Source organism: Centroberyx gerrardi, chromosome 13 (genome assembly GCF_048128805.1).
Source record: "Centroberyx gerrardi isolate f3 chromosome 13, fCenGer3.hap1.cur.20231027, whole genome shotgun sequence".
Classification (NCBI taxonomy): domain Eukaryota; kingdom Metazoa; phylum Chordata; class Actinopteri; order Beryciformes; family Berycidae; genus Centroberyx; species Centroberyx gerrardi.
In genome coordinates this window covers 8,471,246-8,495,612 of record NC_136009.1, presented here as the reverse complement: position 1 = coordinate 8,495,612, position 24,367 = coordinate 8,471,246, and the positions used below count along the sequence as shown (strand labels likewise).

Sequence of the window (24,367 nt, the reverse complement as noted above, 5' to 3'; positions counted from 1 at the left end):
GACTAGGCGTATATGCACCAGTTGCTCAATGTAGATATTGGTTCAATGTTATTTAGAGCATATGAATGTATTATGAACAAAGTCCTGTCATGGACAATCCTGTACATTAAGCCACCTGATGAATAGCTAATGACCCAGACACACTTCCATGATAGGACATAATTCAGTTCACTATTCACAAAAAAGTTGCAGGACCTCTGACAAAACTATTTCTGGCATAAAAGTAAAACTCATTATGAAATAATACTGAAGTTAACTGGCAATCACAAGACCTTTTCTTACAAAACAGCAATATTCTTGAGTTGTCAGTCATCTGTATTTTTGAAACATTGTGGAATGAGCATCAGATAACAATCTTACAATCCTATTCCAAAAAGGATTTGCAGCATTTTGGACTGATCCCCTTCATTTGCTCTCCAGCCTTGAGCCACTCGTGTTCATGCAGATTGACAAGCACAATGGATGTAACTCAGGCTGGATGTATCCGCACACTCAGCCCAAAGTCACTTAAGTCCCACAGTGGGTTAAGAAATCATCCCCACCTTGTGGTGAGGCTGGGGAAGTAGACATGACTGCTGTTCCACAGTTCAAGTCATCACCAGCCTATGCACTTTGTTTCTTTAGAGCTACAGTATACTATCATTAGTTTCTCAGATGACAAGAAAAGGCCAAAGCTTAAAAACAAAACATTTGTCCCACTCTCACTAATTGTAACACTTGAGCCTAAGAAAAGATAAATAAATTCACAACCCTACTGTAATTGTGCTGAATGCTATTATTCTCAACGTTCTCCATTGGAAGTAATCTCCATGTCAATATCACAGAAGTTCCAGAGGTGAGTTCTCTTGGCATGGCCTTGCCCCTAGTTTAGATTCAAACCGGCACGGTCCCCATCAGCCTTATTCTCGCTGACTTCTTCATCCTCCACCTCAGACTCTGACGATGGCGATGCGGCTGTGAAGCTCAGCTTTGTAGAGCCCAAAGCCCAGGCACACAGGCTGGGTGAAGGTGGTGGAGAAAGTGTGGAGGTGGGTCAGGCCGCTGGACGGCCCCACCTCGGAGAAGGTGATGGTGCCTGCGCCATAGTCCAGAGCTACACCCACTCGGTTGCCGCTCATTTGGTAGGCGAGGCGGGTCTTCCTGCGGTTGTGCCAGGCGGCAAGCTTCCTGTCATGCTGCTGTGTCAGGCTCCATGACACCTGTACATTAAACACAGGCATTTTAATCAAGAAACCAGTTTTCCATTTGCACCTTTAAAGAGTTAAGCGCTATCACCAAACCAACCAGCTAACACATAACTATACAACTATACAACCACAATACAATTCTTAACCATTTATGACCAAAGAGAGTGAATTCAAATATGAATATACCTTGTTGTTCCCAAAGGCATTGCCCTCTTTCCCCTTCCGCCCAATACATTTGTAGCAGACACCTATATCCCAGAATCCCTCAGCCTCAAGCTCCCAGTAGTGAGTCCCAGAGGAGAAGGTCTGGACAGTGAGGACCTGGGCCCAGTGGTCAAAACGCTCTGCGTGAGCAGCGCAGGGCAGGCGGGCTTTAACCCGCGTGACTGAGCGCAGGTCATCAGAGATGCTCAAGAGAGGATGGGCCGAGTCGGTGTCAAGACTCAACGGGCTGGTTACTGCGTCGAAGGAAAACAACAGAAGAAGAACCAGTTATACCGGTATGGAAGGAGAAGTACCAGGTGTCCCATTAGAGGTGTAAACAAGAGCTTTATTTCCTGATATGCCTTTGGCACAGTGATTGTAGATTAATTTTTATAGGTCAACCTGCAGTAAACACATCCATGTATTTTTGAAATGTGTTTTTTTCAATTTGCTCTGTGTGTAGTCTTACTACATACATACATACATACATACATACATACATGTAATAGTCACTTTAAGTATGAAAACAGAAGATGCCAAAAACATAATTTTTAATTGATGTTAGGGCTGGGGGATAATTCAATATTATCGTCTTTCAGTGGAATCATATGGTGATTTTGGGATATTGTGATACACAATTCTGCTGTCTAAATTGAGGATAACAAGCAAATTGTATTTGAAAACATTTTGAGGAATATGATTTGAAAATTTCAGTTTTGTTTGACATCACACCTAACGTTACCATTCTATGGGATTACATTATAGGATTATAGGATACATTAATTAGATTATTTAACATGTGATTTTGCATATGTGAACCATATCTTGATATATATCGATATCTAAAAAAATCCTTATGATTATTGTGATGCTGATTTCAACCATATCGCCCAGCGCTAATTGATGTACCTGATCAAGTCAAACTTAACAGGCTATTATCATTGATAAGAGAGTAAACCAAACAGGCTATGGATGCATCGTCTCTACTCACACAGCTCTCTCTTGAGCCCGCTGAGGCAGCGCAGGGTCGCGGTGATGAACTCTCGATACTTGCTCTCCACGTCCTCCAGGATGTACTTCCTGTCCAGATTGACGGGGTCAGGGGTGAAAAGGGGGCAGTTCAGGTCCGCTACCAACCTGGGATGCAACAGCAGAACACACAGGAAAACACACTGCAATCTCAGTTTTGAGAATGAACCCTATATACTTGAGGTCACTGGTTTTGAGCAATGAAATAATTGCATTCCATCTCAAACTCTCTCTCTCTCTTTCTCTCCCCCCTTTCTCCCTCTCCCCTACATGCACACCTACACACACAAACACACCCAAGAACATAACCTTGCACAGTACAATTAATTTGTTTTATACTTACTTTGAGTCATCTGACTGAAAAGCCTGCGGAGAGAGGAAAGTGTCAAGGACAGCAGAGAAAGGCCCAGCAAGAAAGGAAGCATTCACAGAAAGATTATGAATTATAGCACAAATGGCCCCGTGTGTCTGCCCAGGTGGACAGAACAGTAAACAGATTACAAGCTTAAATCCTCACTCAATTTAGTGAGATATATGTTTCCAAATTGTAATAGCACAGGTAAACAGATATATGTGACACCTGGTCTCCCTATTCTATAGTGCTACTTTTATTCTATAGTGTAAATAATTAATGGCAATTTGAAATATAATACAATCTTACAATGCAATCCAGTTTGCAAGGCCACTAAAGAAAATAATGTGCAGGCTATACAATCCTACATAATAGACACCATGAAAGATAGCAAACAGCATAAAGAAATATCACAGTTAAAAGCTCAGTATAAACACCTTATATATTTGAGGCATGTATTTGTCTCTTGTTGAGCAGATTTGTAGCCTCTGTTCTATAACAATAGACAGTTTTCCCAGGTGAAAGCAGTGTGAAGTGTTTAGCAAGATTCTCCTGTTGTCCGAAGTTCATACGATTCCTGCTTGGAGGCAACACAACGAATGCCAACAAGTTTCATCAATTTAGTATTTATCAATACACAGCTCAGCAGTTCAGAAAACAAATTGTATCAATAATTATTGGCTAAAGGGACTGCTGATTCTGCTGGCTTGAGACGGCCCACTCAGCAGATCAGAAACTGAATTGTATCAGAAAACAATAATACCATATGACGTATAACTGTATCATATGATATATAACTCCTATCGTATACTTTTCTGTGAATGACAACTTGCTTAATCCTGTTTGAATTGCCCTGATGCGGTGAACTAAACTAATCTGGTAGTCAAGACAGGGTTGGGGTCACTTCATGAATGAACTCATCAATTCCAGTTCAACTGGGGAATTGAATTGGAATTGGAATATCAGGAAACTGAATGAATTTTTGTTTTTTCTTACCGCATATCTGAAATTACACATATTGTTACATAGTATCAATACTGAATATCATAAAATGTTAAAGGTGCCTTTCAGGTGATATCTGATGCATAACATGTAAATACATTCTGATTGAATGTATTTGATTTGTTTAACTGTCTTTTATTTGATGTTTGATTCATAATGTTTAGCAAGTCAAGACAGCCTCTCTTAGAAGTGAAATTTCATGGAATTTCATGGAACTCAATTCTGTTTCTTATCATTCCAATTCCAACTCCAACTCCAGGAACTGAATTGGAATTTACCATGCATTGCCAATTCAATTCATGATTGAACTGAATATTCCCTAATATTAGAACAAACACTAGGAATTCTTTTTACAAGCACTACATCACCCCGGTCTGTTTCTGCTTCTCAAGCCTTACCCAGATGAGCAGGAAGGGGTCGGTTTCTGCCAGCAGCGAGGCCAGGTAGTGCTGGATGTTCTGCGTCTGGCTCAGGTCCTCCTTCACCTTGGAGCAGTCCTCCTGCACGCGCTCCATGGCCTGCTGCCTCTCCCTCTTGGTGATCTCCCTCAGGGCCACCAGCAGCCTCTTCACCTGGACCTGCAGGGCCGAGCCCAGCCGCTCCACCTGGGTGTCGTCCGCCTCCGAAGAGTCCTGCGACCCGTGATAAGAGACATTGGTGGATATTAGACTTGTTCAGTTGTTGACTGAAATCCTGAAGCGCTTGTTTTTGTCTGCTCCGCGTTCCAGATGGGTGGGATTTTCCCCGTAGGGCTTGATTCATTCCTTTGTGTCAGACACAACCAAGCCCTCCAACCCATTTGAATTTTGGGCAAATGGTCAGACCAAACTCTACATTTGGGGACCTTTATGTTGCATTTGGCCTGTACAGTTTAAACATGCAGTGAAGTGTTTTCACTCACAGCCATGATACGGTCAACATTCTGATGCTCTTTGAGGATTCGCTCTCCATCTTGCAGCTTCTCATCTGCTTTCCAGAGCAGGGTCTGGAGAATGATCTGCGGAAACACACATATTTGGACAACCATACACACATGCATCTATGCACACATGCGCAAACACACATACGCACACTTATCCATTCTTCCAGCTAACCTTCAGATCTTCTTCCACCTGTTTCAGTGCCTTCACTTTGTGCTGAGCGTGGCCTCCCTCCAGCAGACAGTCAGAACACACGTACACCCTCTCATCGGCGCAGTAATAGCGGAATATCTCTGTGTGTGCCGGGCACCTCCGCTGAGCCAGGTCCCCCAGCGGATCCACCAACAGGTGGGTGCTGAACGCAGGCCTCTCCAGATGGGGCTGCAGATGCTCGGCGCACAGCGACACCTCACACCTCAGGCAGGTCTTGACGGCCGCGGGCGCCCGGCTTCCCTCTGCATCGGGGGGGCAGCAGTCGCACTGCACCTCGCCGTGCTCCTCCTGGCACTGGGGGCAGGTGAAGCGACCTTTGGCCCCGGCCTGGCCGCCCCAGATCTCGCGTATGCAGGCGGGGCAGAAGCTGTGACCGCAGGGCAGAGGGTGGTCCTGGCTGAAGATGTCTCGGCACACAGAGCAGGTCAGCTCCTCCTCCAGGGACGCCATAGTGAGGGTGTGTGTGTGTGTGTGTGTGGGTCTGTGTATACAATTAATGCACCTGTGTCTGCTACACAAGGCTACTATGTAATGGTTCAAGCAGTGAATTTATACAGAAGAGAGAAATCAAAAACACACATATTAGATTACATTCACATAGAAAGATGGTCTAGATGGTTTTGTCTGACACTCAACTTTCAAGCAGCAATTTGCACTGCAGCCAGTGATCCTTACATGACCACTAGGTGCTAAGAATATCTAACCAGTCGTCAGGTTGTGAACCTGTGCAGCACCGAATAACAGACGACATTTACACATGAGTTACGTGTTGGCTCTTTATGTAAGGAACTCTAATGCCCAGACAGGGAATTAGACACAGCTAGTATTGAGCCAGTGGCAAGTGGGAAGCCCTCACTTCACTCCAACTGTGCTCTTAGACCATTAATCCTGTCTACTGGGCTTTTGCCTACTGCGGTCTATGAATAGAATACCTTACCATGTAACCGCTAGTACTGGGAAATACAGATACAACCTAAAATGCCGCCGGGCTGAAGGACAACTCTCTCCCTTGTTTCTCTGCTTCTGTCAACTACTTGTAGGGTTTTGGTTTTGCATGCGTTTCCTCAGTTTGCTGTGAGGCAATTTTATGAAAGGGGATACACACGTGATTTCCTGATGTATCAGTAAGATTGTAAGCAGACAGTGAGGAAATGAAACAAAATTACTTGCTAGTTATCTCACAGAGGGCAAAAGGTTGTAACACTGACCCAGAGGAGTGTTAACTCAACACAGTCCCAACCTGTTGCAGTGGAGGGATCAGGAGATCATCCTTGCCTGCTGCTTGGCCTGCTTACTCTACATGTGCTGTAGTCTTGCATGTTTAACCACTGAATATATATTCATCTCTACTTGCCTTCAGTAGCATTTTGTAATGTGTCCAGAATAAAGACGGTGTTTCTTACCTGCTGGTGTCCTAGCATTTGCAGACTGTGGCCATTGGTGATCGTGTGTGTCGTCTGAGTGTGTCAGTATGTTGACTGTAGAGGCTAATCCCATGGGATCCACCTCCCCTCCTATGCCTGCTTTAACCCCGGCACTGAACTCAGAGAGATCACATGACCCTGCGAGAGAGGGTGGGGGGGCAGGAGGGGTGGGGCAAATTATTAGATAACAGTTTTCCACTAAATCACTGCTCACAAGTGAATAGTATTCTTATACATAAGAGAAATGTACCTCCAGAGATGCAAACCAGGTACACAACACAAGTCAGGGTAAAAGCTTCAGATAAAGAATGCTTGTTTTTACCTAGTTATTTTGTGTATAAACCTCTGAATTGCAGTGTTGCTGTTGTTTACTATATCTTATTATAAGATCTATTGCATTTAGAGTGAGTGAAAAAAAACAGTTTCAGCTTTTCCAACTGTGTGCTGTTTGTGGGTGTGTACACAGGTGTATGGGTGCTCTGTGTGAGTCAAACCACAAAGGGAGGAGCCTGTACTTTTCCTTGGACAGTGTTCTCAGCAGTGAAAAAACAAGCTCAGGCTCTCCTTTATCACCTTTATCAAGCGATCTGAATGCCACAGGTGGAAACAGGTGATAAAAGTAACAAGATTATACAGATAAAAGAAAAAGGAAACTACTGCAATGCGCATTCTGACAAGTTTTTTGCAAACTGGGTTGAATTACAAATTTAAAGCCTTGTCAAGATAGAATTTCTGCTGTTGTTTTCTGTGAAAATCCTCTAGATAGATGGACAGAGAGAGTACTGAGGACAAAGGTGGTGAGTTATCTTACTTATTGAAGTAAAGTGATAAAATGCATGTATATATCTACTGACATGTACTATTATTCTAGCTTAATTTAGAGAAAGAGAAAGTAAGATGTTTGTGTGCAAAGTTAAGTTTGGAATGTAATCCAGCTAGTTGTGTGTGCAGTTTGCGGAAATCAAATGACTGAAATTCTGTACATACTTTGTGGCTTGGATAGGTAACAGAAAATAATCAGATCTGTTATCATGATAATATCATAGACTCAGATTGAGATCTCTGCACTTCGCTGTATTTTTAGTTGGTTAGATAAATCAGGTTCACAACCCGAGACTGAAGTGAGATGTAGAGAGTAAGATGTAGCAAGACACGACTGACAAAACACTAAGTGCCATTTCCCTTTATATTAATGTGTCTCCTCCTCCTTCTTCCTGGCAGAAATTGGGAACTCAAACCTTCTCCAAGATATCCGCATCATCCTCCTGGGCAGAAAATGGTGCGGTAAAAGTCAGGCAGGAAACACCATACTTGGATGGGAGGGCTTAGACAATGTAGATGAGACTGTGGAAAACAAAGTGAGACACGGGGAGGTAGCAGGGCGATGGAGGGTGACGGTGGTGGAGACGCCTGGGTGGTGGAAGAACTACTACGCCAATGAGACCATTGAGCTAGTGAAGATGGGGATGATCCAGAGCGTGTCTCTGTGCGCCCCTGGACCACATGTCTTCCTGCTGATCATAGACATGGATACCGTACTAGAGGAGAAGAGTGGGAAGGCAGTGGAGGAACACATGGAGCTTCTGGGAGACGGCGTGTGGAATCACACCATGGTACTCTTGAATTATGGCAGCTGGCAGGAGAGCTACACCAGTGTTGGAGAGTACATGGACAAGAGAGGAAAGGTGCTTCACAGCATTGTGAAGAAATGCGGAACAAGGTTCCACCTCCTCAACAATAAGAACAGAGATTCAAGAACACAGGTGATAGAGCTGCTTGAAAAGATAGAGAGAATGGTTGCTGCAAACGGTGGTAACCTATTTGAACTGGATGCCAACATTGCACAAGATATGAAGAGCAAAATGAAAGATGTGAATGAAAAAGCGAAGCAAAGAGAGATGAGTGTCAAAATTGAGAGGGATGCTTTCAGTGAAACTTACAAAGGTAGGTTATCAGGGAAAAATGTATCCATCCATCCATCCATCCATCCATCCATCCATCCATCCATCCATCCATCTATCTATCCATCCATAACTGCTGTCAATCATTGTTGATCATTGGCTTCTGACCAAAGCTTCACTTGTTTCAACAGGAAAAACTTGCAGTATAGCCCAATTTGTCACTGGTTTACACATCCATCCATGCTTTCATCTGATATTCTCAATTTATCTCTCCACCAGGTGAGACCCATCATCTGGCAGAGATCAGGCTGCTGCTGCTGGGCTGTGTCCTGTCTGGGAAAACACTGGTAGGAGACACCATACTGGGTGTCCCAGTGGGGGAGAGGAAGAGAACCCACTCGAGCGTGGTGAAACAAAGCCAGGTGGGTCGATGGACGGTCCGGCTGATAGATACTCCCGGCTGGTTGAGGTTCAGGTCCCTGAAAGACACGCCGGAGATGGTGAAGCAGGAGATCGCAATGGGTGTTTCGCTCTGTCGTCCGGGGCCCCACGCCATCATCCTGGTGGTCTGCACCTCCAACGCTTTCACTGAGGCCAAGCTGAGGTCCATCAGGGAGCATATGAGCCTTCTGGGCCATGACGTTTGGAGACACACTCTCGTGCTGTTCAGCTGGTGTGACACGATTGGCAAAACCACCGTGGAGCAGATCATAGAGAGCGAAGGAAAAGCCCTCCAGTGGCTGCTGAGGAAATGTAACAACAGGTACCACAGCTTCAACATCAAAAGGGCCAATGACCCGGCTCAAGTCGTAGAGCTTCTGGAGAAGATTGAGTGGATGGTGGCGGGGAACAGTGTCTTCCATCTCAACACAAGGGAGACAGAGGAGTGGGAAGAAGAGAGGGCTGTTCCAGAGAGCCCGTCATCTGGGGAGTCCTTCATTGAGATGTTTGAGGAGCTGTGCAAGAGGAGAGAGAAAGAGTTTTTGGAGAACATCAGGAGGATACTGGTCAAGCCAGAAAAAGCCAGCAGCATTGCTGATCCGCCCTACAGTGAGTATTTTCTTCGTTCAGAAAAATGTATTCATTTAAAGTGGTAATCCGCAAGATTCATGTTTTTTGTTTGGATTTTAACATCATTGGTGCTAAGTGCTCGTTGCTGTGGTGTTTCTGCACTGCACATCCCAGAGATCACCTGTCAATCAAACAGTGTGTCCAGTACTGTGACGTCTTTTTCCTTGGATTTTCTGTTGATGAAGTTTGAGTTTCTGTAGGTGGTCTTTTCTCTGTCTGTTCAGTAATGGTGGCTATCACTGCTCATGCTAACTACCCAGTTCTTCTTCTGTTTACTCCAAACAAATCGTTATGTAAACCAAAATGTAAAACACATCACTTCCTGTGTGCCAGAGGATTTTTCCCAGGAAAGACCTACCAGACACCGGGTGTTTAGACCTCTTAACAAAAAATGAAAAACTTTCATGAATTGGGTATAGGTTGAATCACAATTGTGTTTTTGCAATTGGCAACAGAGAAGAGCAACACTGGACACTTATTTATATGACATTTTTGCGGATTATTACTTTAAAGAAAAAGATTATGAAATATCATGTGTTCAAATATGTGCCAAAATCCTCAGTCACTTTTTGTCTTTAGAGATGAAGTTGGGATATAAAAACAACAACATGCTAAATGTATTTTGTGTTTCTCCTGTAATATCCCTCCAGTGTCGTTGGATGAAGAGCACGGGTCCAACGAGACGAAAGTTTCTATTTGGCTGAGAAAGCAGCTGAGTGGGGAAGATACATCTGAATATGCGTCTGATGACGAGTCCAGGTAGAGCCATGTGAAGTCCACCTAACCAGTGCAAGATTGAAATGAATGAAGGAATGTTTTTTATACAGTTTTCCAGTCTTTACTACTACAGACACTCCTTAATAGAAGACTTGGGCTATAGTGTGTCAGAATTTTAACACAGTTCTAAATACTGTGAAACTGTAATGTTTTGGCTGTATTCTTCATTACATTTTTCCATCTAATCTTTGTCTATTTATACTTCATAGGTGAAATGTATGATTTATGCTGTATTGTAAGTAGCAAGGTCATCCCATAAAGGATGAAACTGTTACAGCGTGTTAAAGTTTCAGATAAATGTTTTTTCTATTAGAATGTAATCTTGTTCTTTTGGAAATATAAAAGTATAGATACATGTATCATGTTTGTGGTTTCCGTGAAATATATTTGGTATTTTCAAGAATTTGAGGAAGAAAGTGAGAAACAAAATTTCCTCTTGTGTGTTTTAATTTATGATTGAGATAAGAATGCATCTGGTCATCATTACTCAGCCAGTCTTTCTGCGTCACTTGACTGTATGGCCTCGTTTTACATATTGTCAGAGTGAGGTAGGTTTCATATCTCCACTGCTTATAAAATACAATTAAACCGGGCTGCAAGTGACATCCCTATTGATGTATGACATATGCAAACTCCTGGTTTGCATATGTCAACCCCAGCAAAATGGGAAAGTGGAAGGTTTCTAGAAACATCAAAGTGTGGCTGAAAGACAGTGTAATAGCTAGATTGCTTTAACAGGATAGAGGGGTGTGATGATCGGTAAGTACCTAAAAGCTATAGAGAAAATAACGGATAAGAGAAACTCATCCTCTTTGGATACATTCACAATCACTGAAATGAATGTAATATAACTTGTGTTGTATCATGTCAATAAAGAGAACAGATACAAATGTTTGTCTGGGATGCATATTTTTAATGGCTTTAAAAGGCTAGAGGCATTTTCTCAATGTTTTCATTCAGTCCTTTTACATCCTAGGCGTGAGACATTTGCTTGGGATTTTAGTTTGACTTTACACTTTTCAATTAGTTAATGTGTTTATTTCTATTCTAGGATGTTCACAGGAATTGACATAAGGGTGTAATATCTGATTAATGCCTCCATATTAGGCTATGTACAGAAGCTCATCATGCTTACTCACCATGAGTGGAATCCAATACTGTAAATAGAACTGAAACTTCACTCGGACAGACACAGCTGGAAGCGTCAAGGTTGATACCCCTCAACAGCATCCGGATGTATGGGATGTATGAAAACACTACGTTTCCGTGTGGTAAGGACCCTCCCTACTACACAAGCACCATAGGCATTGTGGTGGACTGGGTGATCTTCTTCGTTGGACTACCTTCAGTCTGCCTGGCCGGCTACGCCCTCCTCTCCCTACTCAAGAAGGACCAAGCAGCTCCAATCTTTGCCATAAACTTGCTCCTGTCAGACCTCCTCCAGATCAGCATCACCATCGTCTTTATCATCAACAGGTTCTTCGATGACGCCTTCCAGCCCTTCGTCAGAGTCCGCTGCTTCACGCGGCTGTTCGTCCGCACGGGCCTGTGCGCCAGCTTGGGTTTCATGGTGCTGATCTCAGTGGAGAGGTATTTACTGGTGGGATGCCCGGTGTGGTACCACATGAAGAACAATGCCAAGCTCCCCACCCTGATCTCCATTTGTCTTTGGACCCTCTCACTGACCTACGCCACTCTGGATTACGTCTTCTTGATCAACCCCAGGTTCTCCTTGTTGCTGTTCTCGGCCATCTGCCTCCTCCCTGCCCCGTTTCTCGCGGGCTTCTTCGCAGCCACGTGGAAGGCCCTCCACAAGAGTATGGCCATGAGACAGGAAGCGAGGAACAGGAGGAGAGTTCTTGGGGCTCTGAGTCTGGTTTTGGGGATATACATAGTTCTGTTCCTCCCCTTCAGTTTCAGGAACCTCTACTACTCTCTAAAAGACGATATGGACACAGAGGACTCAGTCAGGGATTTGTCGTCTGTTTTGACGAGTGCGCTGGTCTACCTGAGCCCCCTGACGGACCCTTTCATCTATATCTTCATGAGGAGGGACATAAAGGACACAGTGGAAGCATTCCCCTGCTGTAGTGTGTGCCAGGGCGAGCTAACAGAAAGTACTCAGGGAGAGACTGCTTTAAATAACATGCAGACTACAGAAGGAGCCTCTACGCCAATATAATGTGAGAGAGCTGCAACTGAAACAGAGTTTTTCATCAGAGTTCTGTTTTGTTGTTTAGTCGGAGTAATCTGTTTCTCACATGCTGCCCTGAACTGCTTTGGATTGTTTAACTTCTTATCCCATAAACCGAGGCTGCAGTCAAGACCTTTCTTTTAAAATCACAATGAAACCGCATTGTGAGAGCATCTTGCTTCCTCAGTCTGATGTCCTGTTGAAACAGGATGTTGGGGGCGGGACATAGCACAAGGAAGGATCATTCAAAAGTATAAATCAATGGATATCAGTTAGGGAGAGAAAAGCAGTTTTATTTGATGGGAGGGGAGGAGGGGCGGGACTGTTTAAAAATCTGTGATGATTTTATTGATTGGAATTTTTATGTTGCCTCCTGGTCGTAAATGAAGTCACCACTAAAGATTTCCTGTTTTCCTGGAAGTAAAAATAATGAGATTTTGATTTTAATGAAATGTGCATTATCAATAAAATACATTATTACTATTACTATTATTATTAGTGGTAGCAGTAGTCGTAGTAGTCATAGTCATAGTATAGTCATAGTAGTGGTAGTAGACATAGTATCACAGAGTTTTAAAGCACACATTAAAAACATAAGAGCAATTTGAAACTTTACAGCTAGAATTGCTTCATGTAGGTATTCATTCATGTAAGTATGAATACCAAAACAAACAATTCATTTATTTATACCTGATAATTTCTGAAAGGAATAAAAATGCTGATGCAAAAATAATTGGCTCAACCTTATTCCAATGTGCCTCTAATTTTTGGTCCTTGAGAGACACCTAGTGGCTTTATGGTTATATAACATAAATTATGACACTATGGCACTCACAGTGTGGGCCAAGAGACTGTGCACATGGTTATGAGACGGCATGACAACGCTTGCACCGGATCATGGTGACCAAGTCATGCTGTTCAAGCCATATATCAGACTCCTTTCTAGTACAGTGAGCACCTGGGCACAGTTTATAAGTACCAATAAATGATCCACAGATGCTCAAACCACCATAGTGTCAAATTAAAAACCTTTCTTAGCAACTCTGTTAAACTGAGAAGGATTAAAATGGTTACCGAATAGATTGTTAAAGGGAACTACCACACACTTTAGGAATTCTGAACAGTTTAGCACACGAATAGCTCTCTTAAAGCAAGAGACTAGAGAAACAAGGCCGTACTCTGTAGACTTTAGTAACTATTAGAACATTTGTCTAACCTTAAAGTAATTCTCTACCGTAGATTGATTTAACACAATAGTGATTCAACCTATTCCGAGTTCATGAAAGCTTTTACGTTTGCTGTTCTAAACACCTGGTGTCTGGTAGCTCTTTCCTGGGAAAAATTCTCTGCCACACAGAAAGTGACACGTTTAATGTTTCTGGCAGCAGCAACGGCAGTTTGTTTGGAATAAATAGAAGAAGAACTGGGTAGTTAGCATGAGCAGTGATAGCAGAAATGATACAGGAACTCAAACTTCATCAACAGAAAACTGTAAGCATGCATATAAGTTCTACATCAGAAAGTGTAGTCTTATTTATTAAAAATGATTCTGGGTGCTGGGACAATCTTTTGCGATTCATTCCATATGGAGCAGGTTCAGATATGCCACTAACTTTTCTCACTTGTTACAGTAGATAGTAGCAGAGGTAGGACTATCATGAAAAAATTCAGTGGTGTGCTCCTTTAAGCTTCAAATTGCTGTAGGCCCTCTACAGACCCTGCACATAATGTATCACCAAGTGTCACAGCACAATCTGAAAAAAACAAATTCATCTGAAGTTTTTGTGTGATTATAGTTGGCGCTATAACCATTTAGATATACAATTTGTAGAACCACTTCAACCGTTAAATGGTCGTTCATTAGCAGCTGACAAACCACAAGTGTTTCTCGAGGTCATACCACTTGGCCCTTCCATATAGAACCAAGAGCAACCACAGCTGGCTCTTCATGGGGCTGTAAAGGCACGCGGAGCCATGATTAGCTTCAGTATTGCGATTAATTTTCAGTTACTTTTGGCTAGCTGTTGTCTCCAGATGACCTAAAGAAGGGCATGAAGAAGTATCTGTCTTTGGAAACACGTTGGACTTTGGCAGCTTGAGATAAAACCCTCACACTGTTGAATCTCCATATAAAGCAACTGTCATGAGGACCCACCAGTCATGAAGACCCATTTGATTCTGAGATAGTAGGGGTCATGCCTTCAAAAAGTAGTTTTATATTGGCTGTTGCACCAAGCAGTTCCCTGTAGATTAAGAGCCAAAGAACCACTGTTTGGTAGTGTTAAGCACCGCCCCTATAACCTACTGTGAAAACAAGGCTATAGCCTATTTTGACAAGTGCCTCTTTGTCTGTGTAGGCCCAGTAGAGGCTGTAACGTGAAATGTGAAACGAACGCATATCTATTGAGAAATCAATGGTATAGTGCCAAACCCATTCAATCAGTCTATTTCATCTTGTTATCGTTTGAACAGCTCTGTGGATAACACACGAGACACGCAGTAAACATATCTGGATTGAATCAAGCCAAGTGGGAACGTTATTTTATACCAGCGGGGGGATCCATAACGATCCGCACCTGTGCATAGCCTAAATCACATATTCAATCCTGCATTTGAAGTGTCTGGGCCTGCAGTCCAAGCTATGTGAGATGCACACAGAGAGCCAATGTGGAGGTAGTCGTGGTCACCGTTTCCCTGAGGACCGTCTGGCGGCGAGTGCCATTAATTATAAGAGACAGGGAGACAGACAGCTAGCCGGCCAGACAGACAGACAGACAGTACCGCAGAGAGCGCAGACAGGCCGGACAGGAGCAGGCCGTCCCCGACAAATACAAAGAGGGGAGGGAGAGGACGGCCGAGAAAAATTCAAGCCTCCGTTCGGTATAGCGAACACGGGGCTATCTTCACCTCCCCCCCGCTTTTCCCCCGCCAGTGGACTAAAAGCAAATTACATTCACGCATTATAACCCTTTATTTAGCTATAAGAGAAAAAGACACGATTCGCGACGGAGATAAATAATTGAAAAAATGCGGCGGTCCGACTGCGCATCCCTGGGAGTGAATCGGGAAATGCTGCGCCAATGTCCCGGCTGAGAGACGGAGCCTCTTGCCCAACATAAGCCTCTCTTTTTTTTTCCCTGTCATTTCACAAAAACGCTGCCAAAAAAAACCATCGTTCCAAACATGGTAAGTTATTTTTGTGTTGTATTTTGAGGGGGCTATGCCGACGACGACCGATGGGGGTGAAATAGACATCCGGGACTATATTTTTGAGAAGTCATAATATTTTATGAATCATAACTTGTTATGATGTGGGGAGCGCGCAGGCGTGCAACAGGTCGCCGTACAGTAGCGGGGACGCGCAACTTATCGCCGTTTTTTTGCGCTTGTTCCCAAACATTACTGTGAAATGTCCGGTCATCGTATAGAGGCGATCTTATTGGCAAGATGGCACGAAAAATACGACTGCTTTGTTGGCACAATGGAGATCTAATGAAAAGCAATCTTATTGTCTATTTTGTGTCTATTTAACAACTATTAGAGTTATATTTTCTTTCTTTTTGACAGTGCTGGCATTATAGGTCACGTAATGACGCTTATGGTTTACTATATTTTTAAAAGCCTCTTATGTCGAACGGTATGCGTTCACATAGCGTATAAGGCCACATTATTAACAAGTAAATCGAGGGAATCACTGCTTGGTGTTATAGACAAGTGTTTATATTGGCCTAACGTTACAGTAGAAATGACAGGAGGGCAGTGTAAAAACTGTTCGGTCTAATTAATAGAAAATTTGACCGAACAGTCTAACTAACGTATGTTAAATGAATATCCACAGTCCAACAAAAGAAGACATTTGAATCTTTTAAGTAATTCGTGGTAAAATCATTGCATGATTGCAGAACTGCATTGTAATAGACTAGAAGGCCTAACACTTTATATCGAGCCTTGGGTGCATTTTATTATTTTTGTTAAATCTTAGGAGACAGAGAAGGAAGGGGGGGGGGGGGGGGGGGGGGGGGGTCTGTCACAGGGCCCAAGTGAAAAATAATTTTTCTCCTCACTCTGGCTGTGTCTTTCTTTCACTACCTCTCTCCACGTGGTAAGCAGTCGGGATGAGGGTGAAAAGGGAGCATTGTGCCTCTAGTCAGTGGCCTTATGTGTTGGAGAGGCTCTGAGAGGGTGATGTTCACTCAGCTGTGCGCCCTCAACGCCATTGTTGCAAATTCCTCTTCATTTCAGCCGCCCTGTTTACTGAGCTCACACAGGAGCCTATTTAGAGGCGGTGTGAGCCTCCAGAGCATCACTGATGAATCACCCCCCAACCCCCTGCAAACCAGACACCTTTTCAGACCCGGGGGATAAGGTGACCTGTATGTGACACTGGGATGTGAGGAGGAATGTCAGAAAAAATGATCCATAACTCGATATAACTGAGTTGGCGGTGGCGTTTTGCGCCCACCTGTGCGCACATCTTTCACTCTTACGCACACACACATACACACACACACATAGACAGGGGAAGGGGAGGGAGGGGAGGAAGCACTGATTGCAAATGTGAGTTTTTATAGACTCATATTACCAATCGCAGGCCCAGGCTAGAGCTATTATGTGATGAACTTAAGCGTCAATGTATGAGGGTTTACTAAAGAGAGGCAGTGGAGGGACTCTTGGCTCAAAAGAAGGGGTGTTCACTCGCCATTTGAATGCAAAGTAGTGGATGAACAAGTGGGCTGTGTGTGTGTGTGTGTGTGTGTGTGTGTGTGTGTGTGTGTGTGTGTGTGTGTGTGTGTGTGTGTGGAAGAGAAGAGAGAAGAGAAGAGAAGAGAAGGAGGGCCAACGGTGAGTTTTGAGAAAAGGGGGGACTTGTTGAGAGAAACTGTCACACATGCCTCTTTGGCACTTTAGTCTTCAACAAGTTGTTCTCTTTCTTCCTCTGCACCACGATGCCACCAATGTGGACCTGCTTTATTAAGACTCACCGGCCCGGCGCATCCAATGTCACACTTTTGTGAAAAATAAAAGACTTCAGCATTTTTTTCTTTTCTTTTCTTTTTTTGCTCCAAGTAGTAATTTAGATACCTACTTTTTTCAGTGCGCAGGGAGACAGAGTAAAAGTTGTGTGTTGGCCAATGCGCCCCTGCGTCGGTCCCGTCCTGCAGAAGCATGTCCCGTCGGAAACAGAAACGACCCCAGCAGCTTATGAGCCCGACCCTCGCTGCCTCTCGGATACTTGAGCATGGTGAGAAATAGACTACATTTCAAAAGCATACTGATTAGTGGGATTCACATCGGATGGGCAGTTGGACTTGCAGTTTTGACCCTAATGAAAAATCACTGTAATATTCCTATAATATTCCTACAGGGGCTTATAGTGTGTCTATGGTAGTCAATAGTGAGTTTATAGTGACTTTTATTGCTGTATATTCTATAGTATCCCTATAAGGACTTAAAGTGCTGTTGTGATATTTGTATTGTATCCTCTTAAAATTTATTGCAGGATGACTAGTTCTTTTTCTTAAGGGGAGAAGCAGTTTTCAACTTTGTACAGCAATTTGTAATGGGCTTATAAAGTTGCTGATGATATAACTTGTTTTTATTTTAGTCTATTAAGAAGTAGCCTGAAACACTTATTTCCAAAACGTTTCTTATGAGAATTATTGAACTGTTCCATCAGTTCAATTCCCACTGCAGATGTGCATTTGCATGACACATTTTCACTCCAAGAAAAAAACAAGGTTTGTTGGAATTACTGGAGGCCTGCAGAGTCTTTAATTTGTTCTTACTGGTTGCAGTCATTAGCTGCTTTCTACACAATGTAAACCCCAAGTGTCCTCTCTCCTCCTTACTGCCAGGTTCAAAGACACAGACCACCCAGAATAGGGGGATAGAAATCCACAGAGGAATAAACCCACAGAGGATAAAAAAAAACAGTATAATCAATTAAAAAGGTGTTACTAAAGGCAAGATACAAGTATTTGACTTGCTAGAAGCCAAGGGATGAGCATAAGAAGGTCAAGGAAAGGAAAACTTGGTGAGGCACTGTATAAGGTGTTGTAACTGCAATAGCATTAGACCCCATTGTCCCCTTTGGGCTTTGTTGCTGGGCACTGAAGCATGAACATACCCATGAAGGAGTGTGTGTGTGTCTGTGTGTGTGTATTAGTGTGTGTGTGTGTGTGCTTGTGTCTGTCCATCTGCGACTCCAGTTACAGGGATAGGGGGGCACATTGTGTCATAAATGTAGCTTTCAAGCAACTGCAGTGTGTGTGTGTTTGTGTGTGTGTGCCTGCGTGCATGAGCAACCGTGTACATACATATGTGTTAGCCTTTGTGTGCGCGTGTTTGTTCATTTACACATATACTGTGTGCGCATGTGTTTTATGCGTGTGTGCTTTCACCTTTGTCCATGTGTGCTTTTCAGAGCTAGGTTAGCTTGTTGACGGTCTGTGAGTCATCATGTCTGTCTGCTGGGCTGTTTGTTTTCTTTGCGCGCCACCTCTCTTCCTCTGCCTGCCCCTAAACCATACCAGGAATGCGACCCCAGCGTGCTTAAGGTCAAGTCTGCCAGCCAATCAGGGGCCCAGTACAGTGTCCAGTACCCAACCAGGACCTGACCTCTAGCACCCCATTGGGTTACTGGGGGAAGGGCTCTCGAGGAGATGAAAGACAGATTGAATGGAGGGAGGAAGAAAGGGAAAGAGGGAAGAGGGAGGGATGGAGGAGTGTCTAAGTGTGTGTATCTGGCTTTTTTTTGATGAGAGGGGGGTCTGAGGTAAAGTCCATTGTCTTGTGTTGCCCTGGAAACAAGGTAGGCTCCTCTCCTGGTGAGCGGTGTAGTCTTGCAGACCAGTGGCATTCTGTGTGTGTGTGTGTGTGTGTGTGTGTGTGTGTGTGTGTGTGTGTGTGTTTTCAAGCATGTGTGCCTGCATGTGTGTGTGGTAGTGGTGGTGGGGCGGCTGCAGTGGACGAGGATAGAAAGGACAAAGAGGAAAAGATAGCAGTGTGCATGATGAGGTGGTGGAAGTTAAAGCAAGAGAGAGTAAAAGTCAGTTGTTGGATACCTCAACCCTTCAGGGCCCCAGTGATCAAGGTGCCACCTATTAGCAACATTTTCTTCTCACCACTGGCTTTTGTTTGTTCTTTTTTTAATGTGCTTTAAAATGTGGATCATCACTCACAATCAATCGTTCATGTGATCTCTGTTCATCATGTACGTGGCCTGCATTACTGGAAAGCTACCTTGTAAATGTGAGGTTAAGGCTCACATTCAGACTGATATTTTTAAAATATATTTTTTGAATCCCATGTAGAAGAGATTGTGAACCTGTAAAACTTTTGTGTCGCTTTTCACAAAATCACATTTTGATTTTTTTTTCTCTCCCTTTCCCTAGATGGCCAATTGGCAGTGAAGTCACTCTCCTGTCCATTTATCACGGATTCTCCCTCGTCCTCTCCATCCTCCTCTCCTCAGAGCTCCCAGCTGCCCCTGGCTCTCCGTCCCTCTTTCAAGGGCTCTCAGACCCCTTCTCTACCCACCGAGGGTCCACCACTCTCTTGCTGGCCCAGCCAGCCCTCCCCCTGCCACCAACGTACCCTCAAAGACACCCACTCCCCCCTCTCCCCTGACTTTCCTCACTCCTCTCTCTCTTCCCAAGCTCACCATCCACTTGCCCTTCACCTCTCTGACTGCAATCCCACATCTTCTGCAAGTAGTCTCATCCACATCCCCCGCAGCGCCCACATGGCCTCTCCCAAGTTGGGGGTGTCGGCCACCACCACCACCTCTTCCTCCTCCTCATCTTCCTCCGCCTCCCTGTGCCCCCCACCCCACCCTGGAAGCCCCAGCCCTGTGCCGGAGGGCCCCCCGAGCCCTGTTACTCCCACCCCCAGCCCAGGAGTGACTTCTGCCTCAGCTGCCCCCTCTAGGGCGCAGCTGAGCATTGCCCTGATCCTGGAGGAGCTGCGAGTGCTGCAGCAAAGGCAGATCCACCAGATGCAGATAACCGAGGAGATCTGTAGACAGGTGCTCCGCCTGGGTGGGGCCTCCTACACCATAGACTCGCCCTCCCAGCATCTCCTCCCTCCCCTGCCTCAACTCTGCCTGGAGGGCAGCGAAAGGGCCTCCAGCCCAACACCCCAGGCCACAGCTACTCAGCCCCCCACCTCTGTGGCCCCTCTCCTGGCATGTTTCTCCTCCCTTCTCCCCTCTCAGACAACCCCCAAGCCCTCTAAGCCCAGCCACCCCTTGTCTCAAATCCTGCAGCCTCACAAGCCCCAGATGGAAGGGGCAGGAGGGGCTACAGGGGCTCATGGTTTCCCGAGGGTCAGTTCTCACTCCTCAGCCCCCTCCACCTCTTCCTCCGTCTCATCTGCCATCTCCAGCATGGCTTCCTCCAACTACCCGCTAGCCCTCTCTTTGGCCCTGCCCAACCGCTATCTCCATGAGAAATCTCCAAATACCACTTCAGCCAGTGGGCACAGTGGCCTGTCCTTCCTAACCCCATCCCTCCCCACGTCCGTATCTATTGTCCCACCCTCCCAGCATGCTCTACAATCTGCTTCTGGAGGAGGAGCTTCAGTAGGTTCTTCTTCTGCATCCAGCTCCGCCAACTCTGCCCGTCTGCAGCATGCCTGCCGCTTTTGTGGGAAGATGTTCAGCAGTGACTCTGCGCTGCAGATACATCTACGCTCGCACACAGGGGAACGACCCTACCAGTGTCCGGTGTGCCTCAGCCGCTTCACCACACGAGGGAACCTCAAGGTGCACTTCCTACGCCACCGTGAGCAAAATCCAGAGCTTTCACTTTCCCTCCTGCCACCATCTTTGTTTGGGGTAGGGTTAGGGGCCACTGGGGGGTCAGATCTGGGACCGTCCATCAGTAGTAGCAGCAGTACTAGTGGTATGAATATTCAAAAGAGGCGTAAACTGAGGCCTGAGGATGAACCATACGGAGATAATTTGGAGGCCAGTGGTGCCAGTGGTGGCTTGTCTCTGGGGGCCTCAGGAGGACCTACCCCTTCTACTCTGCCCCTGCCCCCCAGTGTGGACCTGGCTTTAATTTCCCACTCCCTCCTGCAGCTCAATAGGGCTGCAGCTGCAGCCGCTGCAGCCTCCATTGCCTCCGCTTCATCCCACTCATCCTCCTCTTCTTTAGCCTCCTCCTCCTCTCTGGCTTCCTCGCTCCTCTCCAACCCCTCCTTGTCTTCCTCTTCCACCATTACAGGGTTATTCAAGGGAGCCAAGCAGCAGCACTTTGATGAGAACACCCCCCCCCATGCCCCCATGCTTCCTCCCGCGGCCTACTCCCAGCTAGCCCACCTGCCTAAGCTCCTCTTCCCATCTGCCTCCACCTCCTCTTCTTCCTCTTCCTCTTCCTCACACTCATCCCTCCACCACCATCCAGCCTTGGGCCTGCTGCGCCCCCCAGGTCCCTCTACAGGCTCCCACCACCTTGCTTCTTCCACCCACTCTCAGCTCTCTTTCCCCTTCTCCACCTTTCCTAAAGTCCCAGGTCCACCCACCTCCACCCCGTGCTCCCTGCCCTCCTCCACCCCTACGTCTGACACCTCCAAGCTGCAGAGGCTGGTGGAGAAGCTAGAAAAGGAGCCTGCCCGCTCCTCTTCTCCATGGGCCTCTTCCTCCGCTTCCACCGCCATGGTTGAGATGTTAGCTAGCAGTACAACTACCTCTTCAGCAGGTTCAGTCAGCAGTGGCCTCACAAACGCCAGCACTTCTACCACCTATGTCATGGCCTCCCGACCATCCTCTTCTGCCAACACCGCTGTTTCAAACTTCACCCGTGAGATGATTGCTGCCCTGGGCATGAGTGCTAATGGAGCTAGTGCCCTGGCAGGGGGCATGCTACCATCGCTGAGCATCATGGGTGCAGCTAGTAACCTGACAAACAACCAGTGTGGGGTGTGTCTACGGGTGCTGAGCTGTCCCAGGGCACTGCGTCTGCACCAGGCTACCCACCTTGGAGAACGCCCTTTCCCCTGTAAGCTGTGTGGACGATCCTTCTCTACCAAAGGCAGCCTGCGGTCACATCTGGCCACCCATCGTGCCCGACCGCCCAATGCACGCGTCCAGAACTCTTGCCCCCTGTGCCAGCGTAAGTTCACCAATGCCCTGGTGCTCCAGCACCACATCCGTATGCACCTGGGTGGGCAGCTTCCCCCTGATGGCACAGAGGACTCTCTACCTGAGATGCCAGCTGACTCTAATGCCAAATCCCTGTCACAGCTTCAATCCCAGCCCGCTGACCCACCCACTGCCTCAAGTAAAACACCTCCTCTAGCTGCAGCCAGCCAATCCAAGAGCCCAGCACCAAGCACACAATTTCAAACCGCAACAGTGGGCTCTGTCCCTGATGCCAGTGGGACATCAGCAGAGTGCACCAAAAATCCCAGCAAGTCCAGGTCCTCCAGCCCAGACCTGATCCCTCCGTCTGACCTCAGCCCAGACCCTTTCTTGAATCCCACCACACAAACCCCACCTCTAGGCAGTGTGGACCCGCCTGTCCTGTGTGTCAGTGCCCCCTCCCCAGCCACCCAGCTGGAAGATGAAGCTTTCCCGCTTGACGAAGACAAACAAGTCGAGGAACTAGCCACAGCCGATGTGCATCTCCCCTCGCCTACTTCCTCCACTGTTACCAAAACCACAATGTCATCTAATGTTATGATAATGGACAGTCCAGAGGGTGAAGCCTCTACCTCCTTTGATGCCTTCCTCCCTGGCTCCAGATCAAACCTGGAGGACTTACTAAGCACACCCACCCGTGGTGCCCCCTTTGCTCACTCCTGTTCCAGCACCATCTCCTCCTCTACCCCCGTCCTGAGTCAAGAACCCCCTAACGCTCATGCAGCATCAACCCTCGAATCTGAGCTCTCCCCAATGCTCCAATCTCCCGAACCTATGGGAGAAGACAAAGTCCAGTCCCCTCCACCAGCAACACCAAAGCAAGACCAAGCAACTGTGCCTGACGAGGACCCCCAAATGATGTCCACTTCGGACACTGCAGACACTAGCGGTGCTGAAGTAAGGATCGCATCACAGAGAGCTGCCTCTTTTGTAAGGGAGACGCGTCAGAGCCTTCATTTTTGCTCTTATGGGAGAGAAGACAGGGTGGAAAGTGGTAAGATTAGTGGATCGGCTGCAAGTGAACAGCTGGACGCTTCAGTCCCCATAAGCCTCGCCCCAACGCTCCCTCCTCCGATGTCTCGTCCCGAGAAGAAGACTTACTGCTGTGCTGAGTGTGGAAAAGAGTATGCCAGCCGCAGTGGACTGAAGGTGAGGACAATGAAATTTGTGTGGTGTTTAAGTAATTGTCAACAGAATATGGATGTGTTGGCAGTGTATTTTTGAAGTATATTTGTGGTACAAAGCTTTGCTTAGTTTTGCTTTGTAACTGTATTTTACAGTGTTCTTGGGTACCTTTTAAAGTTATTCTAACTATGATCATGATTATGATTACACATGAAATTCTTTTAATTATCATGTTCTACAGGGGCACATGAAGCACCATGGTGTGGTTACCAAGCCAACACGTCCACCAGCCCGGAGCAGTCGTTCCTCCTCTGACCGACTTCCTGCTTCCACACCTACAACTTCCTCTAATGTTCCTGCCACCAGGAGCTCAGTGGGCTTCTGGAACCAGTACCAAGCCTTCCTCAACACCAGTACCGAACCAACTGATGACCCCGGCCAGGGCGCAGCCACTGGCAGCCAAGGAGAAAATGTGGAGATCCCCCAGTTGGCAAATTCACCTGTCAGATCTCAGATGGACCCGCCCACTGGGAGAGTCCCTGAGGAAACAATGGAAGAGTCTGATGAAGGGTCAAAACTCGAGTCAATGTGATTGGCTGGATGATGTTCTGGTGTTTTTTCAATCAATGTTTACCTTTTGGTGAAACTGTATGGACCTTTGCATAGTATTGCTTCCTAAATACATTTCGAGTAGCCTGTCAGTTTGGTAGTCAGAGTAATTTGTTTGTTTGTGAAAGTTGTGAGCCAACCAGCTTGGTCTTGTTGTGTTTTTTTTTTTAAAGGAAAAGATGTAGTAAGAAAAAAGATGAAAATAATCATGAAGT

General features: G+C 45.8%; 4 protein-coding genes across 5 annotated transcripts; 3 read left to right on the top strand and 1 right to left on the bottom strand.

Moving 5' to 3' along the window:
- Positions 1-293: 293 nt before the first annotated feature.
- trim110 (tripartite motif containing 110) lies at positions 294-5,357 on the bottom strand. The gene is made up of 7 exons (XM_071903690.2): positions 4,869-5,357; positions 4,676-4,771; positions 4,173-4,406; positions 2,764-2,786; positions 2,383-2,528; positions 1,374-1,645; positions 294-1,199 (listed from the first exon to the last, which is right to left on the bottom strand). The coding sequence occupies exons 1-7, from the start codon at positions 5,355-5,357 to the stop codon at positions 930-932; spliced, it is 1,530 nt and encodes a 509-aa protein (XP_071759791.1). The 3' UTR covers positions 294-929.
- Positions 5,358-6,926: 1,569 nt separating this feature from the next.
- Positions 6,927-10,905, top strand: LOC139915178 (GTPase IMAP family member 8-like). Of its 2 annotated transcripts, none has more exons than XM_071903687.2 (4): positions 6,927-7,125; positions 7,553-8,275; positions 8,512-9,282; positions 9,954-10,905. In XM_071903687.2, the coding sequence occupies exons 1-4, from the start codon at positions 7,098-7,100 to the stop codon at positions 10,064-10,066; spliced, it is 1,635 nt and encodes a 544-aa protein (XP_071759788.2). In that variant the 5' UTR covers positions 6,927-7,097; the 3' UTR covers positions 10,067-10,905. The 2 variants fall into 2 exon arrangements, with proteins under 2 accessions (XP_071759788.2, XP_071759787.2); XM_071903686.2 differs by having other exon boundaries at positions 6,927-7,128.
- A 409-nt stretch (positions 10,906-11,314) lies between these two features.
- On the top strand, positions 11,315-12,262 carry LOC139915166 (proteinase-activated receptor 2-like). Its single transcript, XM_071903671.1, has one exon. It carries the CDS (start codon positions 11,315-11,317, stop codon positions 12,260-12,262), a length of 948 nt encoding a protein of 315 aa, XP_071759772.1.
- Positions 12,263-20,003: 7,741 nt separating this feature from the next.
- On the top strand, positions 20,004-24,135 carry sall2 (spalt-like transcription factor 2). The gene is made up of 2 exons (XM_071903672.2): positions 20,004-23,567; positions 23,785-24,135. The coding sequence occupies exons 1-2, from the start codon at positions 20,019-20,021 to the stop codon at positions 24,133-24,135; spliced, it is 3,900 nt and encodes a 1,299-aa protein (XP_071759773.2). The 5' UTR covers positions 20,004-20,018.
- The last annotated feature ends 232 nt before the right edge of the window (positions 24,136-24,367 follow it).

Bases quoted from the DNA above. Each gene is read 5' to 3' on its own strand.
- sall2 (XM_071903672.2), top strand. From the start codon at position 20,019: ATGGCCTCTCCCAAGTTGGGGGTGTCGGCCACCACCACCACCTCTTCC. The intron at 23,568-23,784 runs GTGAGGACAATG...CATGTTCTACAG, and splicing joins CCAGCCGCAGTGGACTGAAG to GGGCACATGAAGCACCATGG.
- LOC139915166 (XM_071903671.1), top strand. From the start codon at position 11,315: ATGTATGGGATGTATGAAAACACTACGTTTCCGTGTGGTAAGGACCCT.
- LOC139915178 (XM_071903686.2), top strand. From the start codon at position 7,098: ATGGACAGAGAGAGTACTGAGGACAAAGGTG. The intron at 7,129-7,552 runs GTGAGTTATCTT...TCTTCCTGGCAG, and splicing joins GAGTACTGAGGACAAAGGTG to AAATTGGGAACTCAAACCTT. The intron at 8,276-8,511 runs GTAGGTTATCAG...TCTCTCCACCAG, and splicing joins TTTCAGTGAAACTTACAAAG to GTGAGACCCATCATCTGGCA.
- trim110 (XM_071903690.2), bottom strand. From the start codon at position 5,357: ATGGCGTCCCTGGAGGAGGAGCTGACCTGCTCTGTGTGCCGAGACATC. The intron at 4,772-4,868 runs GTTAGCTGGAAG...GTGTTTCCGCAG, and splicing joins AGGTGGAAGAAGATCTGAAG to ATCATTCTCCAGACCCTGCT. The intron at 4,407-4,675 runs GTGAGTGAAAAC...CACGGGTCGCAG, and splicing joins ATGTTGACCGTATCATGGCT to GACTCTTCGGAGGCGGACGA.